Source organism: Dioscorea cayenensis, chromosome 14 (genome assembly GCF_009730915.1).
Source record: "Dioscorea cayenensis subsp. rotundata cultivar TDr96_F1 chromosome 14, TDr96_F1_v2_PseudoChromosome.rev07_lg8_w22 25.fasta, whole genome shotgun sequence".
Classification (NCBI taxonomy): domain Eukaryota; kingdom Viridiplantae; phylum Streptophyta; class Magnoliopsida; order Dioscoreales; family Dioscoreaceae; genus Dioscorea; species Dioscorea cayenensis.
The window spans coordinates 20096294-20115513 of record NC_052484.1 but is presented as its reverse complement, the minus strand read 5'-3'; the positions used below and the strand labels follow the sequence as shown (position 1 = coordinate 20115513).

The following is a 19220-nucleotide window of genomic DNA, read 5'->3' as shown; positions in this document are numbered from 1 at the left end:
GGAACAAATTATTGTTTCTTATAAATAATAGTTTGGTTGTCTATAGTAAGAGGGATCGATTTTACCATATTTTAAAAAAAAATATAGACTTGAGAAATGTAGTTACTTCTTATCAGATTTTATCATGTTTTTAAAAAATATAAACTTGCGAGATGTAATTACTTCTTATTAGTTAAATTATTGAAAACTCATATGTACGCTATCAGTAATAAAAATATTTAAATTAAATTTTATATTTTCTTAATATGTGTATTCAAATTTTTGTTATATTAACATATTATTTTTATTAAAGATAATTATATTATTGAATAAATTTTTTTTTTACACTTTTTTTCTTTAGCCTCCCATCCTTGCCATCGAGCTCTGTTCCGGCACGGCCTTCATAGTACTTGTGTTATAACAATCAAAAACAAAATTTTTAGATTAAATCAATGATCCATGAGTTAGATGGTAAATGATTTCATTGTTTGATCTTGTGTGCATGAAGTTTGTTCTCTGGAGTAGGCAATTTTATACTGATTTTAAAAATATGAACATGTTTGCTGAATGATTTTTCTATTCTTGTTATTCATGAATACAGTAGTTTTTCACTATCATCTAGTGTTTGTCTGCCTAGGCTTCATCTCCTTATCTACAAAGAACTATTTGGCTTAAACTTCTTCAAGTCTTTCACTTTCATGGATTCACTTTGTCAAGGTTCTATCTTTTTCCCAAAATCAGTCTTAAAGTTCTCAACTTTTTTAATTTTTTCCAGCGTTTCTTGTACACAAACATATATAAAATTAGTCATAGATTCATCTTTCTTCATTGGTATAGTTTTTACCCCCAAAAGCTTATCTTTTAGAGCCCTGTTTGCATGGAATTCTCAGTCAGTATAGTGCGTCTTCTCTCCATGTTGTACTCCCACTTTGCTCATTTATAACTCGCCAGTGCTTTGGTAAGCATTCCACTTTCCTAATCCCATTTATATTCAGTTGTCGTTGTTGTTGCTCTTGTTCTTATTGTTGTTGTTGTTGTTCCACATGGGGCGTTTGGAGGAGAAATCAGCTAACTTTCAACTGGTTCTCTCTGATTGATCTTTCTTTTTCTATGTTTTTAATGGTGGTGGGGTTGATGAATGATAGAAAGTCGGCACCTTTATTTATTTATTTATTTTGTTCGGTTGTTTGTTTGCAGTTGCTGAGCATGGCTGGGCGTGGGAGTGGCCAGGGGAGGCCGCAGCCTGGAGCTGAGAGAGGTCCAACTCCACAGTCTCGTGGGAGCATACCAAGGAGGCAGTTTCATGGAAGTCGTAGAGGTAGTAGTGGACGTTTCTCGCCGGCTGGGCCATCACAGCCGCCGGCCCCCGAGCTGCACCAAGCTATGCCGATGGCACCATCACAAGGTAGTGCCTTTTCAATTCCATCTCATGAGCAGCAGTTTCAGCAGCTCTCCATTCATGGAGAAGCTTCATCAAGTCATGGGATCAGTAAGTCAATGAGGTTTCCTCAACGACCTGGTATTGGGATTACTGGCTCTAAATGTGTTGTTAAAGCAAACCATTTTTTTGCTGAGCTCCCTAATAAGGATCTCCACCAATATGATGTGAGTTTGTGATTTCTTCTTCTCAATGTTGTTCTTGTCCATAAATTCTTTGCTTTAATCTGAACAAACTGTGTGTGTTTTTTTTTGTTTGCATATAAGGTGTGATGATTTGTTTGGCAATGTTGGATTTAGGTTTCCATCACTCCTGAGGTTAAACGGCGGGAGGTGAATCGGGCAGTCATGAGACAGCTTGTGAACCTTTACAGGATGTCTCAGTTGGGAGGGAGGCTTCCTGCTTATGATGGACAAAAGAGCCTTTTCACTGCCGGGCCACTGCCATTTAGTTCTAAAAGTTTCGATATTGTTCTTAATGAAGAGGAAGATGGCGGCGGCGGCGGCGGTGGTGGTGGTGGTGGCGGGCAGAGGTACTTCTTTTAGAGATTGTTCAATACTTTGAATCTTTACTGTGTCATACTGATTTGATTTGTTTGCTCGTCTTGCTGAAATACTGGCTTGAAAGAGCGTTCAAGGTGGTGATCAAGTTTGCTGCCCGTGTCAATCTTCACCATTTAGAATTGTTCCTTGCCGGGCGGCTGACAGAAACAGCCACACCCCAAGATGCTATTCGAGTTCTTGATATTGTTCTTCGTGAGTTGCCTAGCGCAAGGTTTGTATCATGTGGTGTTATCCACTTGAGTGTGCCAGAGTTTTGCTTAATGAAGTAATTTGGTGGGTTTTAGGTATTTGCCGGTTGGTCGATATTTTTATTCACCTGATCTGGGGAGACGGCATTCTCTTGGTGAGGGCTTGGAAACCTTCCGTGGATTTTACCAGAGTATCCGTCCAACACAAATGGGGTTATCACTTAATATTGGTAAATCAGTTTCCCTTACTCTTTTGACAATCATCACTCACTCCCCTTATTGAAACTCAAATTATATTTGTACGCCCCTAAACTATTTGAAGGATAGAGAACTGTATGTGTTCTTTGAGAAGCTGTTTCGTGGCACAAATCTTCCTTCACATATGTAGATGTTCGTCTAGGCGGTGCATATGGCTTGTTGTTTTGAAATTGTGTTTTATGAGAAGAGTTCAGACCATGTGTTGCCATTCTATACCGTGGTTAACTTTTAGATGAACATATGTGAATCTGCAGATTTGCACTGTGTGCTTTTAGTAACCTCCAAGATCAAAAGATCTCCAATGGTTTTTAACTAGCCTCAGAAAAACAGAACCAGATTAAATGCTTTGATAGAGATCTTCTAGTTTGAGATTTCTGATATAAGGTTGGAGAGGATCTATCATGCAAATGATTGAATAAATTATCATGTGCACTTAAATTAATTTAGGCGTAGTTATATGATTGTTGTTGTGAAAACTATAAATCTTTTTCCTTCTTTTATGTTCTAAAGTAGAACTACACTCAGGGAAGATAGGACTTCTCATTCTTTCAATAGTCATTGCAGCCAATACATGCTTTGTCCACCAGTGCAACAAAACCGTTGGATATGTAATCCTTCCTTTTTTTGTTTTCCAGAAGATTGTCTACTGATTCAGCCACTTGTTTCTTTAACAATTTCTGACACATTATTCATCAACAAGTACTTCATTGAGAAATTTCTTTCTGTTGCAGATATGTCATCCTCTGCATTCATCGAGCCACTTCCAGTTATTGATTTTGTCACTCAGCTTTTAAATAAGGATGTCTCCGCGAGGCCATTATCTGATGCCGATCGAGTGAAGGTCTCATTTTTGTTTCCTGAATTAGTTTTGCATAGGAGCCTGTTCATTCAAAGTGAATGTACACTACCCTAATTTTTCTCTTTTGGCCATTTCATTGATGCTTGCTTATTTGCCATTTTTTTATTTAACTTTGCAGCTCCGAGTTTCTATGTTCATGACAGATAATGAGCTAAACTTTGACTAATCCTTGTTCTTTTCATTTTCCTTTATGCTTTTATAACATCATTATTGTGTTTTTTTTATTATTAAGTTTACAATGTACACACTTGAGCGTACTTGAACAATTCTTAGATTTTTCCTCCCTAATGTTCACACATTTTCCCCCTCTCCTTTTTCCAGATCAAGAAGGCTCTTAGAGGTGTGAAAATTGAGGTTACACATCGAGGCAATATGCGGAGAAAGTACCGTATAGCTGGTTTAACAACGCAGGCTACAAGAGAGTTGACGTACGTATGATACTCTATATGATTATTTTGTATCTAATTCTTTCTTTTTTTTTAATTGCTGTTTACTAAATGCAATAAATCTATATACGTGATCTTCACTCCTAGTTTGCTAATATGGTCCTTTTATGTCCTTTCCATGTTTTGGAAACATTACTGCACCAATAGGTTTCCTGTTGATGACAGAGGTACAAGAAAGTCGGTTGTACAATATTTTCAAGAAACTTACGGTTTCAATATTCAGCACACAACCTTACCTTGCTTACAAGTGGGCAACCAAAAGAGACAAAATTATTTGCCAATGGAGGTTTGTTGTCACTTGAGCTACAATTATTATTATTATTATTATTTTGGCATCATCTCCGTCACTCATGAGTGTTCAAGAATTTGCTAACCTATAGCTTGCTTTAAACCATTTGGCTGACGCATGCACCTTGACCTTCAAAATATTATTTCAGGTGTGCAAGATTATTGAAGGCCAAAAATACTACAAGAAATTGAACGAAAAACAGATTAGTGCTCTTCTCAATGTGACTTGTCAACATCCACAGGATCGGGAGCGGGATATTATACAGGTGATTATTTTAACCTGCATTACAGTATCTCATAAACCATTCCTTGAAACATCAAACATACCTAATAGCAAGTAATGTTTTAAGTTGCATTTTGGTGGTTTTTTGCTAGTATTGAAGCTGCATTTGTTCTATGTGTTATTCTATATTTTTGTGATATGGCCCATTTGTTAATGATGACAGGAAAGACATAGCTCTTTCTCAACGATAAAAAAAAAAGGAAGAAAAGAAATAAAGACAAAAGAAATTTATGTGTGCTCATGAGAGATTGTTGGAACATGATGTTTCTTTTTTCTCTGTCATTGCTTTCTCAGACAGTCCATCACAATGCATACCATAACGATCAATATGCTAGGGAGTTTGGAATCAGAATTAGTCCATCACTAGCTTTAGTTGATGCGCGCATTTTGCCTGCACCACGGGTAAGTAATTTCCTCCTGAGTTTTGTTGTTTTGTAGTTCACTGTCCTATTCTTACTGATTGACTGTTTTTGTATTATATGTCCTAAAGTTACTAAAAGATAATTCTTCAAATTGGCCATTTCAGCTCCCATGATTGTTGATTATTTTTCTTTGCCGAATTCTATGCAAAATCTCCATTCAAGGCTTTCTTTATATAGTACTATGATGAAATCTTGGTGGTTAAATTTTGTACTTGTGGTTTATTTAAATTTTAACTGTTTTACAGCTTAAATACCACGACACAGGAAGAGAAAGGGATGTCTTACCCCGAGTCGGGCAGTGGAACATGATGAATAAGGTACAACTTTATTATAATTTCATGCTTTGCTCATCTGAAAATTAAATTTGTATGCCAAAATAAAATCATTTCATATCGTCTATATATTATCTTTAACAAATGAATGCCTTGCCGCATCCTTTGCATTTTCTAATAATTACATTCGTTCTAAGCCATCGCATGTTTGGTATGACTTTTTATGCAGAAAGTTATCAATGGTGGAAGAGTGAGCTACTGGGCATGCATCAACTTTTCACGAAATGTTCGTAATGGAGTCGCTCATAGGTTCTGTCAGGAACTTGCGCAGATGTGTCAGATATCTGGAATGGTGTGCTAGTAGTTCATCTTTTCTGCACATGATCTTGATTTAACAGTATATCTGAATTGAAACTTTTGTGGACACTATTAATATGGTCATACGTTTTACACCATTTGTTTTTTATGCAGGATTTTGCGCCAGACCCAATTCTTCCTTTATTATCTTCTCAGCCTGAACAAGTAGAGAGAGCTCTGAATGAGCGATATTCTGATGCTATGAAAATGCTCAAACCTCAAGGCAAAGAACTCGAGCTGCTGATCGCAATCTTGCCTGATAATAATGGGCCCCTTTATGGTATGCCTCCTCTTCATCTTTCTTCAACTAGATAGAGAAACCAAATTTCATCTCTGAATTTGGGAATGTGAGTTATGAATTGGTATTTAAAGAACATTACAAGACATACCATTGTCATTTTGCTGCATATCAATGATCCATTACCATGTAAATTCTACATTGATTCATTACTGCAAAAAAAAAAAAAAGGGTTTATTAGTTCTTAGGATGTTAATTTATGTTGTCATGGCAGGTGAGCTGAAAAGGATTTGTGAGACAGATCTTGGATTGATCTCACAGTGCTGTTTGACGAAGCATGTTTGTAAGACAGGAAAACAACAATATTTGGCCAATGTTGCTCTCAAGATTAATGTGAAGGTATGTGTGTTGTATACAATTCGTAGAATTCTTCTCTTCTCTCTCTCTCTCTTTCTCTCTTCTATCATATGTTCTCTTGTCTTTGGCTTTTGTTGATTGGAGGATAGGTTGGAGGCCGGAACACAGTTCTTGTAGATGCACTGATGAGACGAATGCCTTTGGTCAGTGACTTGCCAACCATTATATTTGGAGCTGATGTTACTCATCCTCATCCAGGGGAGGAATCCAGCCCCTCAATTGCTGCTGTATGATGCTTCATCATCCTCATATAACTAACGTTTTGAAACTTTATCTCATTCTTCAAGTTTCATTATCATTTTGTAGGTTGTTGCTTCTCAAGACTGGCCAGAGGTTACCAAATATGCTGTTTTGGTAGGTGCACAGTCCCATGGCCAGGAACTGATACAAGATTTATTCACAGAACAGAAAGATCTCCGAGGGGGAACTATCACCGGTGGCATGATTAAGTATGTGTACATATATTCAGGTGTGGTTTCTTGGTTCTGCGTGTACTGTTGTATTTATGCAGTACGAACTAATAATGAGATTTACAGGGAGCTTCTTCTCTCGTTCTATCAGGCAACTAATCAGAAGCCTCTACGGATTATATTTTACAGGTATCAATAACTCGATATCTTCTCTTCCTTTTAATGAATTATCTATCTGATCATTCTTTCTCTGCAGGGATGGTGTCTCTGAGGGTCAGTTTTTCCAAGTACTCGTGCATGAAGTTCAAGCAATAAGAAAGGTGACACCGATGTTTTTCTATTCTAACTTCAGTGTGTATGTCATTTTACTGATATATACATCCTTCATCAGGCATGCGAATCTTTGGAGCCTAATTATCAGCCTCTGATAACTTTTGTTGTTGTTCAAAAACGGCATCACACTCGTCTCTTTGCGAACAACCATGCTGATCATCGCTCTATTGATCGAAGCGGAAATATACTGCCTGGTTAGTAAACTGTTATCGTCTCTGTATTTCTCAGTAACTAGAGTTCTAATTCTAATCAGATCAATTCTTCTGAATTTTAGGGACTGTTGTCGACACAAAGATCTGCCATCCAACAGAGTTTGACTTCTACTTGTGCAGTCATGCAGGAGTAAAAGTAAATTCTACACCATCTTGTTTATTTGCATTTTATCTTTAAAATTTTGTTTTAATCTCTTGATATTGTCACTCAATCCAACCATGTTGATGCAGGGTACAAGCCGTCCAGCTCATTATCATGTGCTACTTGATGAGAATGGTTTTACAGCTGATCAACTCCAATCTCTCACAAACAATCTCTGTTACACGTAATGCACTTCCTTTGTGAAAATTACTGTAAAATTTACCTGCACTTTATTTCAGTGTTGCTTTGCTTGCTTGAGACTATGAACATCATTTGCTTCCTCTGATCCTGATCATTCCCTGCAGTTATGCGCGGTGCACACGATCTGTATCGATCGGTAAGCTAGTACATTGCATTGTTTTTTTTTCCCCTCATCACTTGAAGATATGGTTCAATGTTGTTTGTATTTCTGTTTCATGCTGCAGTTCCACCCGCATATTATGCTCATTTGGCTGCATTCCGAGCTCGTTTCTATCTGTTGGCGGATACATCGGACAATGGATCAACGACAAACGGTGCTAGTGGCCGAGGAGCTCGTAGTCCCCGGGGACACGGGACTGCTGCTGCTCCTGCTTCTCCTGCTCCTGTTAAGCCCCTGCCAGCTCTGAAGGAAAATGTGAAGAAAGTTATGTTCTTTTGCTGAGTGTTCTTTAGACATTCCAGCTTTTGTTACTGTTTGATCTGCTGTTTAAAACTTCAAATTGGAGCTACTCAAGCTCCAACTAGTATTGATCTAATGCTTGTTTGTTAAATGGTTTAATGTTGAATTTAACTATGGAATTATAGTGCCCCAATATAAATTTCAGGGCTCTTAAAACATGAACAATGTAATTAATATATTTATTTGATATGAAGTGTTATCCATTTTCACTTTGTTGTTAATTATGCAGGAGTTAATTTTGACAATGATGGAGATAAACAGGGGCAATTTGTAATTAAAGATACATCAAATTATGTCTGATTGGTTTTATTTTTATATTACAGTTATCTAAGTTTTTTTAATATTCTTATTAGTTCTTATTTCTTAGTATATATGCTGAGTTTACATTCAAATAAAATTGAAACATCTAATCAGAATGGTTAATTAAAATCTCATTAAATGAGGCAAAAGATTAATATAAATAAACTGACCATAATGGGTAAGCTTCTCTCTGTATTGGGAATTATATAAAAGGGATCTTTTCAAGCAGCCCCCTCGTTTATTGTGATTTTACACAAAACAAATTATCTGGTTCTATTACAAATAAAAATAGTCCTCTTAGTCTTACCCGTCAGCGCTCAACAGTAGTCAAATATGCTCAAAATATTCTTTATTCTAGAGCAATGCATTACTAATTGATTATTTTTAAATGACCAAGTTGTCTCTTCAAATTATACACATCTCTATTATTTAATTGTAACCGATGCAAAATATAGAATTTGATAAATAAAATCTTTATTCAAAATTTTAAAAATATGATTAGATTCCAAAATCCATCTACATGAATAAATGAGAAAGATATGAGTTTTAATTGAAAACGAAAGATTTAGTCAAAGATAAGATATTTAAAGAAATATGTTATTAAGAAATTTGCACAATAATGTTAGCTAAAGCCGACGAAAAGAGGTCTACATTTACAAAATAATTAGAAAGTGTGAGTTTTTTTTATAAAGTATTTTTTTTTTTAAAAAAAAAGAAAAGAATCCACTATTGAGAAAACACAGAGAAGATCCCAGTCCAAGTTTGGTAAGTCTCCCACTATTAATTGCTTAACAAACACTAGTCAGTCAAAAAAGAAGAATAAGAACCAAAGTTTACTAATAACTTCCAATCTTAATTTTGAAGAAAAGAATGAGAATCCACTATTTATTAAGCATCATATACCTGATAAAATTGCAATAAAAAGCAAAACTACATATTAATATATTATAAAACAATTTTGCATGCATCTCACGTACGTATACCCCCTTGTTAATTTCTACACTTAACACTAGATATATATATATATATATATAAATATAAATATAATTAATTATACGTAATCAAAGACGAGACAAAGCCATGACTTGTTGTTCAATTTGAGGTTCATCACCAAGCCTTTTATTACTCCTCTGCTGCTGCTTCTGCTGCTGTGTCACCCTGCCGGCCATTGTTGCCACCTTGAAGCTTTTAGCCATTTCTCTAAGATCAGACTTTATGATTTTCCCAGTTGCAGTCTTTGGAAGCTCATCCATGAAAACTACCTTCTTGGGCACCATGAACTTGGACATATTTTTCCTGCAATACATGATTATCTCCTCTTCTTTAATTCTTTCAACAAACTCCTTCTTGACTTTCAAGAAGGCACATGGTGTCTCTCCCCAGTGAGGATGTTTCATTGCCACCACTGCTGTTTCCTCCACCGCTGGATGCCAGTAAAGCACATTCTCCACCTCAACACTGCTAATATTCTCCCCACCTGAGATTATAACATCCTTAGACCTATCCTTTATCTCCACATAACCATCAGGATGAATAACTCCAACATCTCCTGTTAAAAACCATCCATCAACGAATGCCTTCCTTGTTTCTTCCTCATTCTTGAAGTAACCTTTCATTATACTACTCCCTCTGATCACAATCTCTCCTCTTGTCTTCCCATCTCTAGGAACACTCTTCATGTCTTCCAAGTTCTTCACATCAATGTCCGCAAGTGTGAGCACACTGATCCCTTGCCGGGCTTTCAGTTTTGCCTGATCTTCTCTTGGTAGCTCATTCCACTCAGCCTTCCACTCACACACCGTCGCCGGACCCGTGGCCTCGGTGAGACCGTAAGCATGAGTGACATGAAACCCGAGATTTTCAATCTTTTTCAGCAGTGCAGCAGGTGGCGGAGCACCGCCGGTGAGGATCTCTACAACAGGTCTCCGGTGAAGAGTAGCAGTAGTACTCATGTTGCAATGATCACAACCTTCAGAGATTATTTTGAGCACAATAGGAGCACAACACATGTGAGTGACCTTGTGTTGAGTGATGGCTCTATGCATTTCAGCAGCAGTTGTGTTCCTGATGCACACGTTTGTGCCCCCACGTGCGGCCATGCCCCATGTGAACGTCCAACCGTTGCAATGGAACATGGGAAGTGACCAGAGATAAACTGGTTCATTCCCTACACCCCATTGAAGAAGAAGAGTCATGCAACTTATATATGCTCCTCTATGGCTATACACTACTCCCTTTGGAGCTGATGTTGTCCCTGAAGTGTAATTCAATGCTATGGCATCCCATTCATCTTCAAGAACATGTGGAGCATGCATCGGATCACCTCTAGCGATTAGCTCCTCATACTCAAACTTACCATGACGAACAACACCGGTGGGGGTGTCGATGTCGTCAATCAGGATAAGTTGAGGTAAGGGAGTAATATTGTTAGAGATGAAATGATCGATAATATCATCGATGAGCTTGATGTATTGATAATCATAAAAGAGAACCTTGGCCTCAGAATGAACCAGAATTTTGGCCACGTCCTTAGCATGCAGTCTTGTGTTTATCGTGTTCAGCACCGCTCCGGCCATTGGCACGGCGAAGTGCATCTCGTATATAGCCGGAATATTTGGTGCCAGCACTGATACCTACATATATATAATATAAATATATTAAGAATATATATATATATATATATATATATATCTATCTAGAAAACAACAGCTAGCTCTGAAAATTAAACATAAAATTAATAACATGATATATAATAAGTTTAAAAGAGACAAACCACGTCGTTCTTGTTGATGTAGAGTTGAGAGCGGAGAGCGGAGGAGAGGCGGAGGCAACGGTGATAAGTTTGGTTCCAAGTGAACCGTGTGTTTTGGTAGATGATGGAGGTGCGGTCTGAGTACACATACGCAGCTCTTGATAAGAAGGTAATGGGACTTAGAGGAACATAGTTAGCTCCACACTTAAGTAAACTTTCCATAATTTCCTCTGATTATTCTTATATAATATACTTATATATATAAAGAGCTAGAGAAGATATATAACTTAATTTGAGAGAAAGAGAGAGAGCTAGAGAAAGGAATAGAAGAAGTGATAACAAGAGAGGGAAGTGGAGAAGTGGGTTATATAGAGGGAGGAGCTTGGGTTGGGTGGAGAGGAGAATGAATATGATGGTATTTGTGTGGAAGTTTGGGGGAAAGGTGCAAATGGGCTACAGTCTGAGGTTGAACGACGAACGTAGACTAATACTAGAAAATTATCTTGCTAGCTATTTTCCCCATTTGTCCTTGCAGAGTTTTCTTTAAAAAAATAAATAAATAAATAAAACATGTTTCTTGATTTTTTTTTTTTAATTTGTACGTGTTTATACATATTGTATTTCGTTTTTTTTTCCTGTCTTAAATTATTTTCCCATATAAAATTCATGGTAATAAAAGAATAAAATCATAAAATATTTGAATAATCAAACTATAATAGTTGCTTTGTGCTTGTAGTTTTTTCTTTAATAAATTACGGTTTATTTACTTTATAAAAAAAACTATAATAATAATATCTATGCACTAATATATATACGGCATGTACTCATTTGTGATTAGTGATTGTATAGATTTGTTTAATATATGACTTTTATTTAAATAATACTATATAGTCATATTTATTTATAATACATCGGTTTGACAAATTCTATTGTTCAAACTAAGAAATATTTATTTATTTATAATCATAGTATTATAGTATGAATTGGATTGAATTGTATTTAATTGCATTTAATTGCAAACATTATTATTTAAAGTTTGCATCTTTAAAAAACAAGGTTGACATGAAATGTGGTCTTTCCTTATTGTGAACAAGGCTTCTTCATTCTTCATTCTTGGAAGTTAATTAAAGACTTCTCATGAATTTCAAATCTGAAATCTCAAGATGTGAAATGAGAGACTTGGAATTGCAATGAACTTGCCATGTATTTTCTAATCACAGTAATTTCACAACATTTTTCATGAATGAAACCAGTCTTTAGTTTTAAAGTTGGAAAGTCTTTTGTGGCAGTTGATTCATGAACCTAATTACATTGTATTTCCTTAATTATTTTCTAACCACACTAAGTACATTGTATTTTATTCCTTAATTAAGTCATCCATGCATTTCTTTTTAGTGAGAGTTGTTGGAGTCAAAGATAGGCATGCATCTCATTTAAAAGAAGACCTAGGTTTCTCTTGAGCACTGCGCCATTAATGTGTTCTTATTCTTTGAATAGTCAGCAATATATTTGACTCACAAGTGGACGTGAATATTGTTTCTCATCTTCCTTTTTATAAATTATATTAATCAATGTTTTACATAATTATATTCTAATATCCGTGAGCATATGAGGTTTTTTAAAAAAATAGATGAACCATAAATCTATTAAGAATAGAACATGTATATATACAAAACAAATAAAGTATCTCCTAGGTGTGGAAACAAACAACCAAAATACTTCCTCCGTTCCTTTTTATCTGTCATAAATCCATGTTTCTTTTTATTTGTCACATTTATTATTATTTTTTTTCAAAAATTATCTTAACACTTTATTCAATTCTATTTTTGAAATTTAATATAAGAGAGAAATGTGAAAATATAAATTAAGGATAATTTTAGAAAAATAACTAATTTTTTTTATTAAATTATGTGAAATAACCAACTTTCTTGGTATGTGAAATTCGGTTATTCACGACAGATAAAAAGGAACTGAGAGAGTATTAAATTAGCTCCGGACACTAACTTGAAATTTAGATTTTAAAATATATAAATTTAATAAAATATTATTCCATAATATAAATGTATCAAATAAACTTTACATAAAGTTACATTAAGGATAGTAAAATAAGATAAAGTCACAAGTTAAATCTCTATAAATTAATAATTTCTAATACCTATTTTTTAAAATTAGTTTTTTATTTTCATTTCTCTTTGGAAACTTTTCGTTTGTCAAAAAAAATAAAATAAATTCATAATATATATTTTGGTAATTTTTTTTACAAAATTTTGATATTTTTGTAAATGCAAAACAAAAAACTTTTTTTTTAGAATGCACAAATACCTCTTAATATGGTACTAAAATAGTATTTTTTATTTTTAATGGATTTATTACTATAAATTGTAAATTTTATGAGTTTCACTGGGTTTAAAATATATTATTTTTTATTATATATAAATACCATGGCTTAGTAAGACAAGAAATTAAAAAATTAAAAAATTAAATTTTATGCAAGAGTTGTCATTTTTTTTTATTAATATATATATATATATATACACACACATGAGAAAATTCATTTATGGGAAAAAGTTAGAGATACCAAATTTATATTGCTACACCCAAAAAAAAAAAACCCTACGATTTTTTATAAATGTGCCTTTGAAATTAGAAAAAAAATCCTGACCCTCAACAATTTAAAACTTAAATAATTATTTTGCTGTAGTCGAGTTTCTAGAAGTGGGCCTGGTGGACTTGGACTTGACTGACTTAGCTTTGACCCATCTACATCCTAGTTCAAATCAAATATAAGTGTGTTGGGCTTGCGGCTTGCTACTTAGGTTATGGCCCTTGCTTATCACAGGCCGCCAAAATTTATAATTTTTGTTAATGTTGGGGTTGTTTTCATAAACTTCCCAATTATGGAAGGATAGAGTAGGATCCGAGTAAAAGTTCTTGAAATAATAATAATAAAGATAAAGAGACACAAATTTTACATAAAAAACTCCAAAATAATTTAGGATAAAAATCACGGTCAAAATCACGGTCAAAATAAAAGAATTTTACTATAGTAAAAATAAGAATTATAAGTTTTCTATTAACAAAAAGGATAATAATTTCTTCTCTCATGTAATAGAAGCAACACAAAGTCTTTAATTTCTTTCTCACTATTTTTTCCCACTTTTTTTTCACCCTCACTCACTTTTCAACTGAGTGGTGCATTGAGAGTGTCTCTCATTCCCTCTGTTTATAAAAGAAAAAAAAAAAATAAAGATTAGCTTACTTAATTCTTGGATTAGGTGTGAGAAAAAAGATTAGGTGAAAATATATATATATATATATATATATATTATATTCTCACATGTGCAGCGCCATATGTTTTTATCAAACTAGTGGTTTTTTTGTGTGCGGTGGGAGATGTTCATTGGTGGGTTAGAAGACTACGTAAATTGAAAATTGACAGAGAGGGTTAATTAGATGTTTAAACTATGGTGTTTTAGAATCTCTCCTTGATACGAAAGATTGCGTGGCATTAATTTTTGAACGAAGAGGATGCTTTTGAGTTGTAATTCTTAAGGCAAAATATGAAATGCACGTGTGGTGCTGATATGCATTAATATTATGGCCGTGACGCTTAAAAAACACAATATTGGTTGAGTTTGTGGAGGGGTTTATTGTAACGTGTATGTATCTTTGTTGAAAAAAAGACTTGTTTGGAGAAGAAGCAATGACCGTAAGGTGAATTTTTAGGGAGATAATTGGTTTGGCGATCCAATTGTCACAACAATGCAAAGCTTACTTAATTTGATTAGTTTGGAGGTTGAAATAGCAGAGTTTATTATAGATTATGGGGATTAGAATTTGATTTACTCTTAATTTAATTTTTTTGGGAAGAGGAACGGGGCGAACCCACTAGAGACCCAGGGACGTGCACCAGCTTTGGTGGAACAAGTGGGGACGGGGCTGCGCTCATGTGGGCACTGGAACCACCCGTACACAACTACTATTCACAACTCCCAGAAATGTGCCCTCAGCAGAAAATCGAACTCTCACCACTCGTTGAGAGCTCTATCGACGATCCGTGTACCAATAGACCCGAAGGTCGTTGGCACTCTTAACTTAATTGCCTAGGGTCATGGAAAGCAAGAGAATTAATTTGGAAGCGGACATTAGAATGTTACTTTACTTTAAATATAGCCTATCAAATTAGTGTCAATTTATTATTAGCCAATATGATATCCATATGGATTGGAGATAGTTGTATTCTTGTGGTTGGCCATATGCATGATCATCTCCTAACTAATGAGTTTGAGATCACCAACATTATATGCTAGCATCAGGCGCTTATGTGCTATGCCCCACCAAATGAATCATCTTTGTATGTGTTAGGAGATTGTGATTATGCACCAAAGATATGAGAGTATTTTTTGTATTCTAAGTTATGAAGTAGCTTTTTTAATTTATCAATGAATGATTAGTTAGCTAGAAATTTGCATGGTTTGACTTTCTCTTGGGATAAGGATAATGATTGATGAAATTAATGGCTAAGATATGAGGACCTTTGCATAACATTCATGTACAGGTAGTGTTCTAACCGTTAGAAAAGGGAAACAGAAGAGACCAAATCCTTTCGTGCTTGAATGAATAAGAGAAGCAATAATTGTTTGTCTAAAAACATAATAGAAAACACAAAACATCACACAAACCACACAACAATTTTTAACATGGATAACTCCTTAAAAAAGAGAAGAATAAAAATCATGGGACCTCTCTCCGGTCCAAATGCAAGGCTCCACTATGAATCAACAATGTCTACAACAATCAAATACGTTCATTAGCACATCATGCCAAAAACATGATCAGCCATCATAAGAGAGAAACACAAGACTATGGAGAGATAAATTAGGGTGGCAGTTATTGCAATAAAAAACAACATTCCAGACCTCAAACAATGATCTCCACCGTTAAAAATATACCTCCAAATGTTTTCTAAGACTCGACAAAATTACAACCCAAAACACCTTCTATTCAGAGAGCTCTAATATGAAAACTATTCGTCAAAATCATATCTCCATCGTTCAGAATGAAGAACATTGATATGTGAACACGCATATTAAAACTTAGCTTGATCAAATGACAAATGATTATCCAATTGCTTAGTTGATGAAACTGGATATAAAATAGAATATCTTGCAAACTCTCCCTTTCTTTGTTTTTCTCCAAGAGGCGGCAAAAAACCGTGACCTATATCCCAAAAAAAAAAAAAAAATTTACTGAAAACCATTATTAAAACCCTAATGGGTTATTATAACATGGACTCACAAAAGATTTGGTCTTTCTCCACATAAGAAGGGAATTCAAGCCCAACACTACCGCGCGTTGAAGAATATATACTTTTAAAACATTATTTGATAGTTCCCCTCTATACATGATTTTGTGAAGCTTAATACAGATATTGCGTTAAGAGGGGACGAATGTGTTCGAGGATCTCATGGCCTAAAAAGGTTATCCTTTGGTTAGTGGATTGTTATCTTTTAAGCTCATTGGGAATCTGTTAGAACATAGTGGCTAAAATACAAGCATTGAAGTTTAGATTATAGATGACTAATTTATCTCTTCGCAAAGCAAGAAACAAGCTGTTGTGCTCTAACATTGTGGTTGAATATCAAACCCTTGTTTGCACTACTTCTGAGTTTATTTGGATTTGTTGCTACGCAAGATTGTAACAATCACGGCACTATTTAAATTGCTCATGATAAATGATAATGTCTTTAACAAGCACACACCAAACACATTGAATTGATTGTCATTTTGTGTCATCGTCTTCAAATAGAAACAAGTATCCTTCGTCTTCTTCTAATTTTATCCACTAATTAATTAGTTTGCGGATATATTAACTAAGACTCAATCATCCACTTGGCCATAAATCAAGTGGCAATTTGGTTTTTCATTGGGGGGAGTTTTGTGAAAACAACCTCGAGATTGACATAAATTATAAATTTTCTGGGCCATGACAAGACAAGCCCATAGGCTAATTATCAAGTTTGCAGTTTGCCCAACCCACTTATATTTCTTTTGGAGGACATAGATGGTTTTAAGCCAAGACAGTCAAGTCCAATTGTTCACCGGGCCCACTTGTAAAGAAAGAATTGTTATAGTTAAAGTTGACTGAAAAAATAAAGGCAAAATAAATATAAATGAAATATGAAATAAAATTATTTTATTTGCATTAAATAAAATATTATCAAATTAATTTTAAAAGAATATAAAATGGAATGAATGCATTCTTTGGTATGGAATAATCACTCTATATTACTAGGACTAAAATTTTGAAAACAAACATCCAGTAAGTGGGAATAGAGGAAAGGACTGAGTTTAGAAGAGTGAGACGATTCCTGAGGGATAGATAGATGGCTTTCCAAGAAGATAGTTTGGCTCTGACCATCAAGGTTAATTTCATCCGATCTTCACATTTGGGCCGTCTTCTTGAGATCAAGACTCCTAAGTACGTGAGAGGAGGGCAATCCCTAACATAATTAAGAATTGAAGCTAAAGTAGCATTGGGTTGGAATCCATAATTTGTAGAGTAAAGACAACTCTTGTTGTAATTAATGGTAAGACCATAGGCACCTTTAAAGAGGTACAGGATAAGCTTGATAATGAGAAGGTCTTCTTAACCTCCTGCTGAGAAGATGATAAGGTCATCAGCGTATTGAAGATGACAAATGTTATCCGAAGTGCCAAATGGTACACCCAATTGGATATTGTTACGAAGTGCATGAGTGAACATCGCACTTAGAGCGTCTACTGCAATTGCAAACAGAAGATGAGAGAGGGGGTCTCTTTGGCGCAAACCTTGTTTTCAGCGAATGAAACCATGAGGTTCCCCATTCACTAAAACTTGAGCTTTGGAAGTGCTGAGAATGTTAATAATCCAAGAAACCCAAGGAGAACTAAAACCTCAAGCTGCAAGAATATTGAAGAGAAAATTCCAATCAAGTGAATCGAAGGCTTTTGCAAAATCAACTTTTAATGCATAGCCTAGAACCTTTTGCTTTTGAAGATGGAAAATTAGTTCTTGTGCAGCAATAATATTGTCTACAATGAATATACCTTTAATGAAAGCCGATTGAGAGTCATCAACCAGGTAACTAATCACTTTCCCCAGTCTGTTAGCAAGAACTTTAGAAATAATTTTGCAGGAAGAATTTATTAGGTTGATAGGACCAAAATCATACACCTTTTCAGTTAAGCTAGCTTTAGCAATCAAAGCAATATGTATCCAATTAACGCATTCAAGGTTGGCCCTCCCTTCGGAAAAAATCATTGCAGAGAAAAATCAAGGAATCTTTTACTAAGTCCCAGTGTTTTTGGATAAAGATGATTGGGAAGCTATCTGGTCGTGGGGCTTTATCAGCACCCAAGTTGAACACTGCCTGTTTGAGTTCTTCCAAAGAAAAGGGCAGGTCAATGTTGGAGAGATCTACTTTTTCTTTAAAGTTGAACATATATATGTTACTAGTTCAACATAAATCGAGAAGATCTAGCGGTCCCAAAAAGAAGCCCCGATTGATCTGAAAAGATCTTACCCAAGTTTTTGTTTCCCTCAACCCAGGAACCAATATTGGAGCAGATTCTAGGAATAAAATTTTTGTTGCGCCTCCCATTGGCAACAGAATGAAAGAATTTAGTATTAGAATCCCCTTTTTTGAGCCAAGTAATTTTGGATCGTTGTCTCCAATAAGTTTCTTCTTTTCTTTGGAGGGTAAAAAGGTCAAGGTGCAATTGAGAGACATGAAGAGCTTCTGAATCTGTCAACACTCTATTCTCACTGATTAAATTCAGAGAATTTAGTTCTAAGAGCAAGGTTTTTTTATGAACTGAGATGGAGCCGAAATTCTCAAACGTCCATTTCTTGAGGTGAGATTTAAGAAGAATAAGTTTTTAGAAAGGATAAAAGCACCATGAAATTGCACCTGGATTATTTTTTTTCTTCAAATATATATGTGTACACCACCCAAATGAGAGCCAATACAATGTTTTTTACACTGTTAGGTTATTATTCATTGGATGTATCTTCCTATATCTCTCTGTTAATTCTCTCTCAACCTTTTAAACATTTGGGGACGTTCCTGTGAACGTCCCAGATGATTTATTTCCTATATATATATATATATATATATATATTATAGCTAATGAAGCCACTAAAAAGCTCTACATGTAAAGCATCAATAAGAAAAAAAAACTTCGATATTGCACTTTAAAAAGTATCTTCATAGTAGATTTAAATTTGGCAACAACATCTACACAAAAATTACTGTTTAAATTACCCTTATGTAAAGTGCGATGAAAACGATGATTCCAGTATCTATTTTTTAAATTCAGAATATCATTATTTTTTAATTTCTTGATATTACTAATTCAGC

The 19220-nt window shown here is 34.8% G+C and overlaps 2 protein-coding genes across 8 annotated transcripts; one reads left to right on the top strand and one right to left on the bottom strand.

Annotated features, from left to right (window-relative positions):
* The first annotated feature begins 356 nt into the window (after positions 1-356).
* On the top strand, positions 357-7959 carry LOC120275790 (protein argonaute 1B-like). Of its 7 annotated transcripts, none has more exons than XM_039282492.1 (24): positions 362-937; positions 1038-1061; positions 1177-1584; positions 1717-1949; positions 2045-2191; positions 2265-2398; positions 3158-3267; positions 3607-3713; positions 3879-4017; positions 4169-4285; positions 4597-4704; positions 4970-5041; positions 5226-5348; positions 5468-5633; positions 5866-5990; positions 6098-6235; positions 6315-6457; positions 6545-6607; positions 6675-6738; positions 6810-6945; positions 7026-7099; positions 7195-7289; positions 7411-7442; positions 7531-7748. In XM_039282492.1, exons 3-24 carry the CDS (start codon positions 1186-1188, stop codon positions 7746-7748), a joined length of 2943 nt encoding a protein of 980 aa, XP_039138426.1. In that variant the 5' UTR covers positions 362-937; positions 1038-1061; positions 1177-1185. The 7 variants fall into 7 exon arrangements, with proteins under 7 accessions (XP_039138425.1, XP_039138428.1, XP_039138426.1 ...); XM_039282493.1 differs by lacking the exon at positions 1038-1061 and having other exon boundaries at positions 365-450; positions 870-937; XM_039282491.1 differs by lacking the exon at positions 1038-1061 and having other exon boundaries at positions 357-450.
* Positions 7960-9040: 1081 nt separating this feature from the next.
* Positions 9041-11104, bottom strand: LOC120276009 (trans-cinnamate:CoA ligase, peroxisomal-like). Its single transcript, XM_039282748.1, has 2 exons — positions 10840-11104; positions 9041-10699 (listed from the first exon to the last, which is right to left on the bottom strand). Exons 1-2 carry the CDS (start codon positions 11038-11040, stop codon positions 9128-9130), a joined length of 1773 nt encoding a protein of 590 aa, XP_039138682.1. The 5' UTR covers positions 11041-11104; the 3' UTR covers positions 9041-9127.
* Between the last annotated feature and the right edge of the window lie 8116 nt (positions 11105-19220).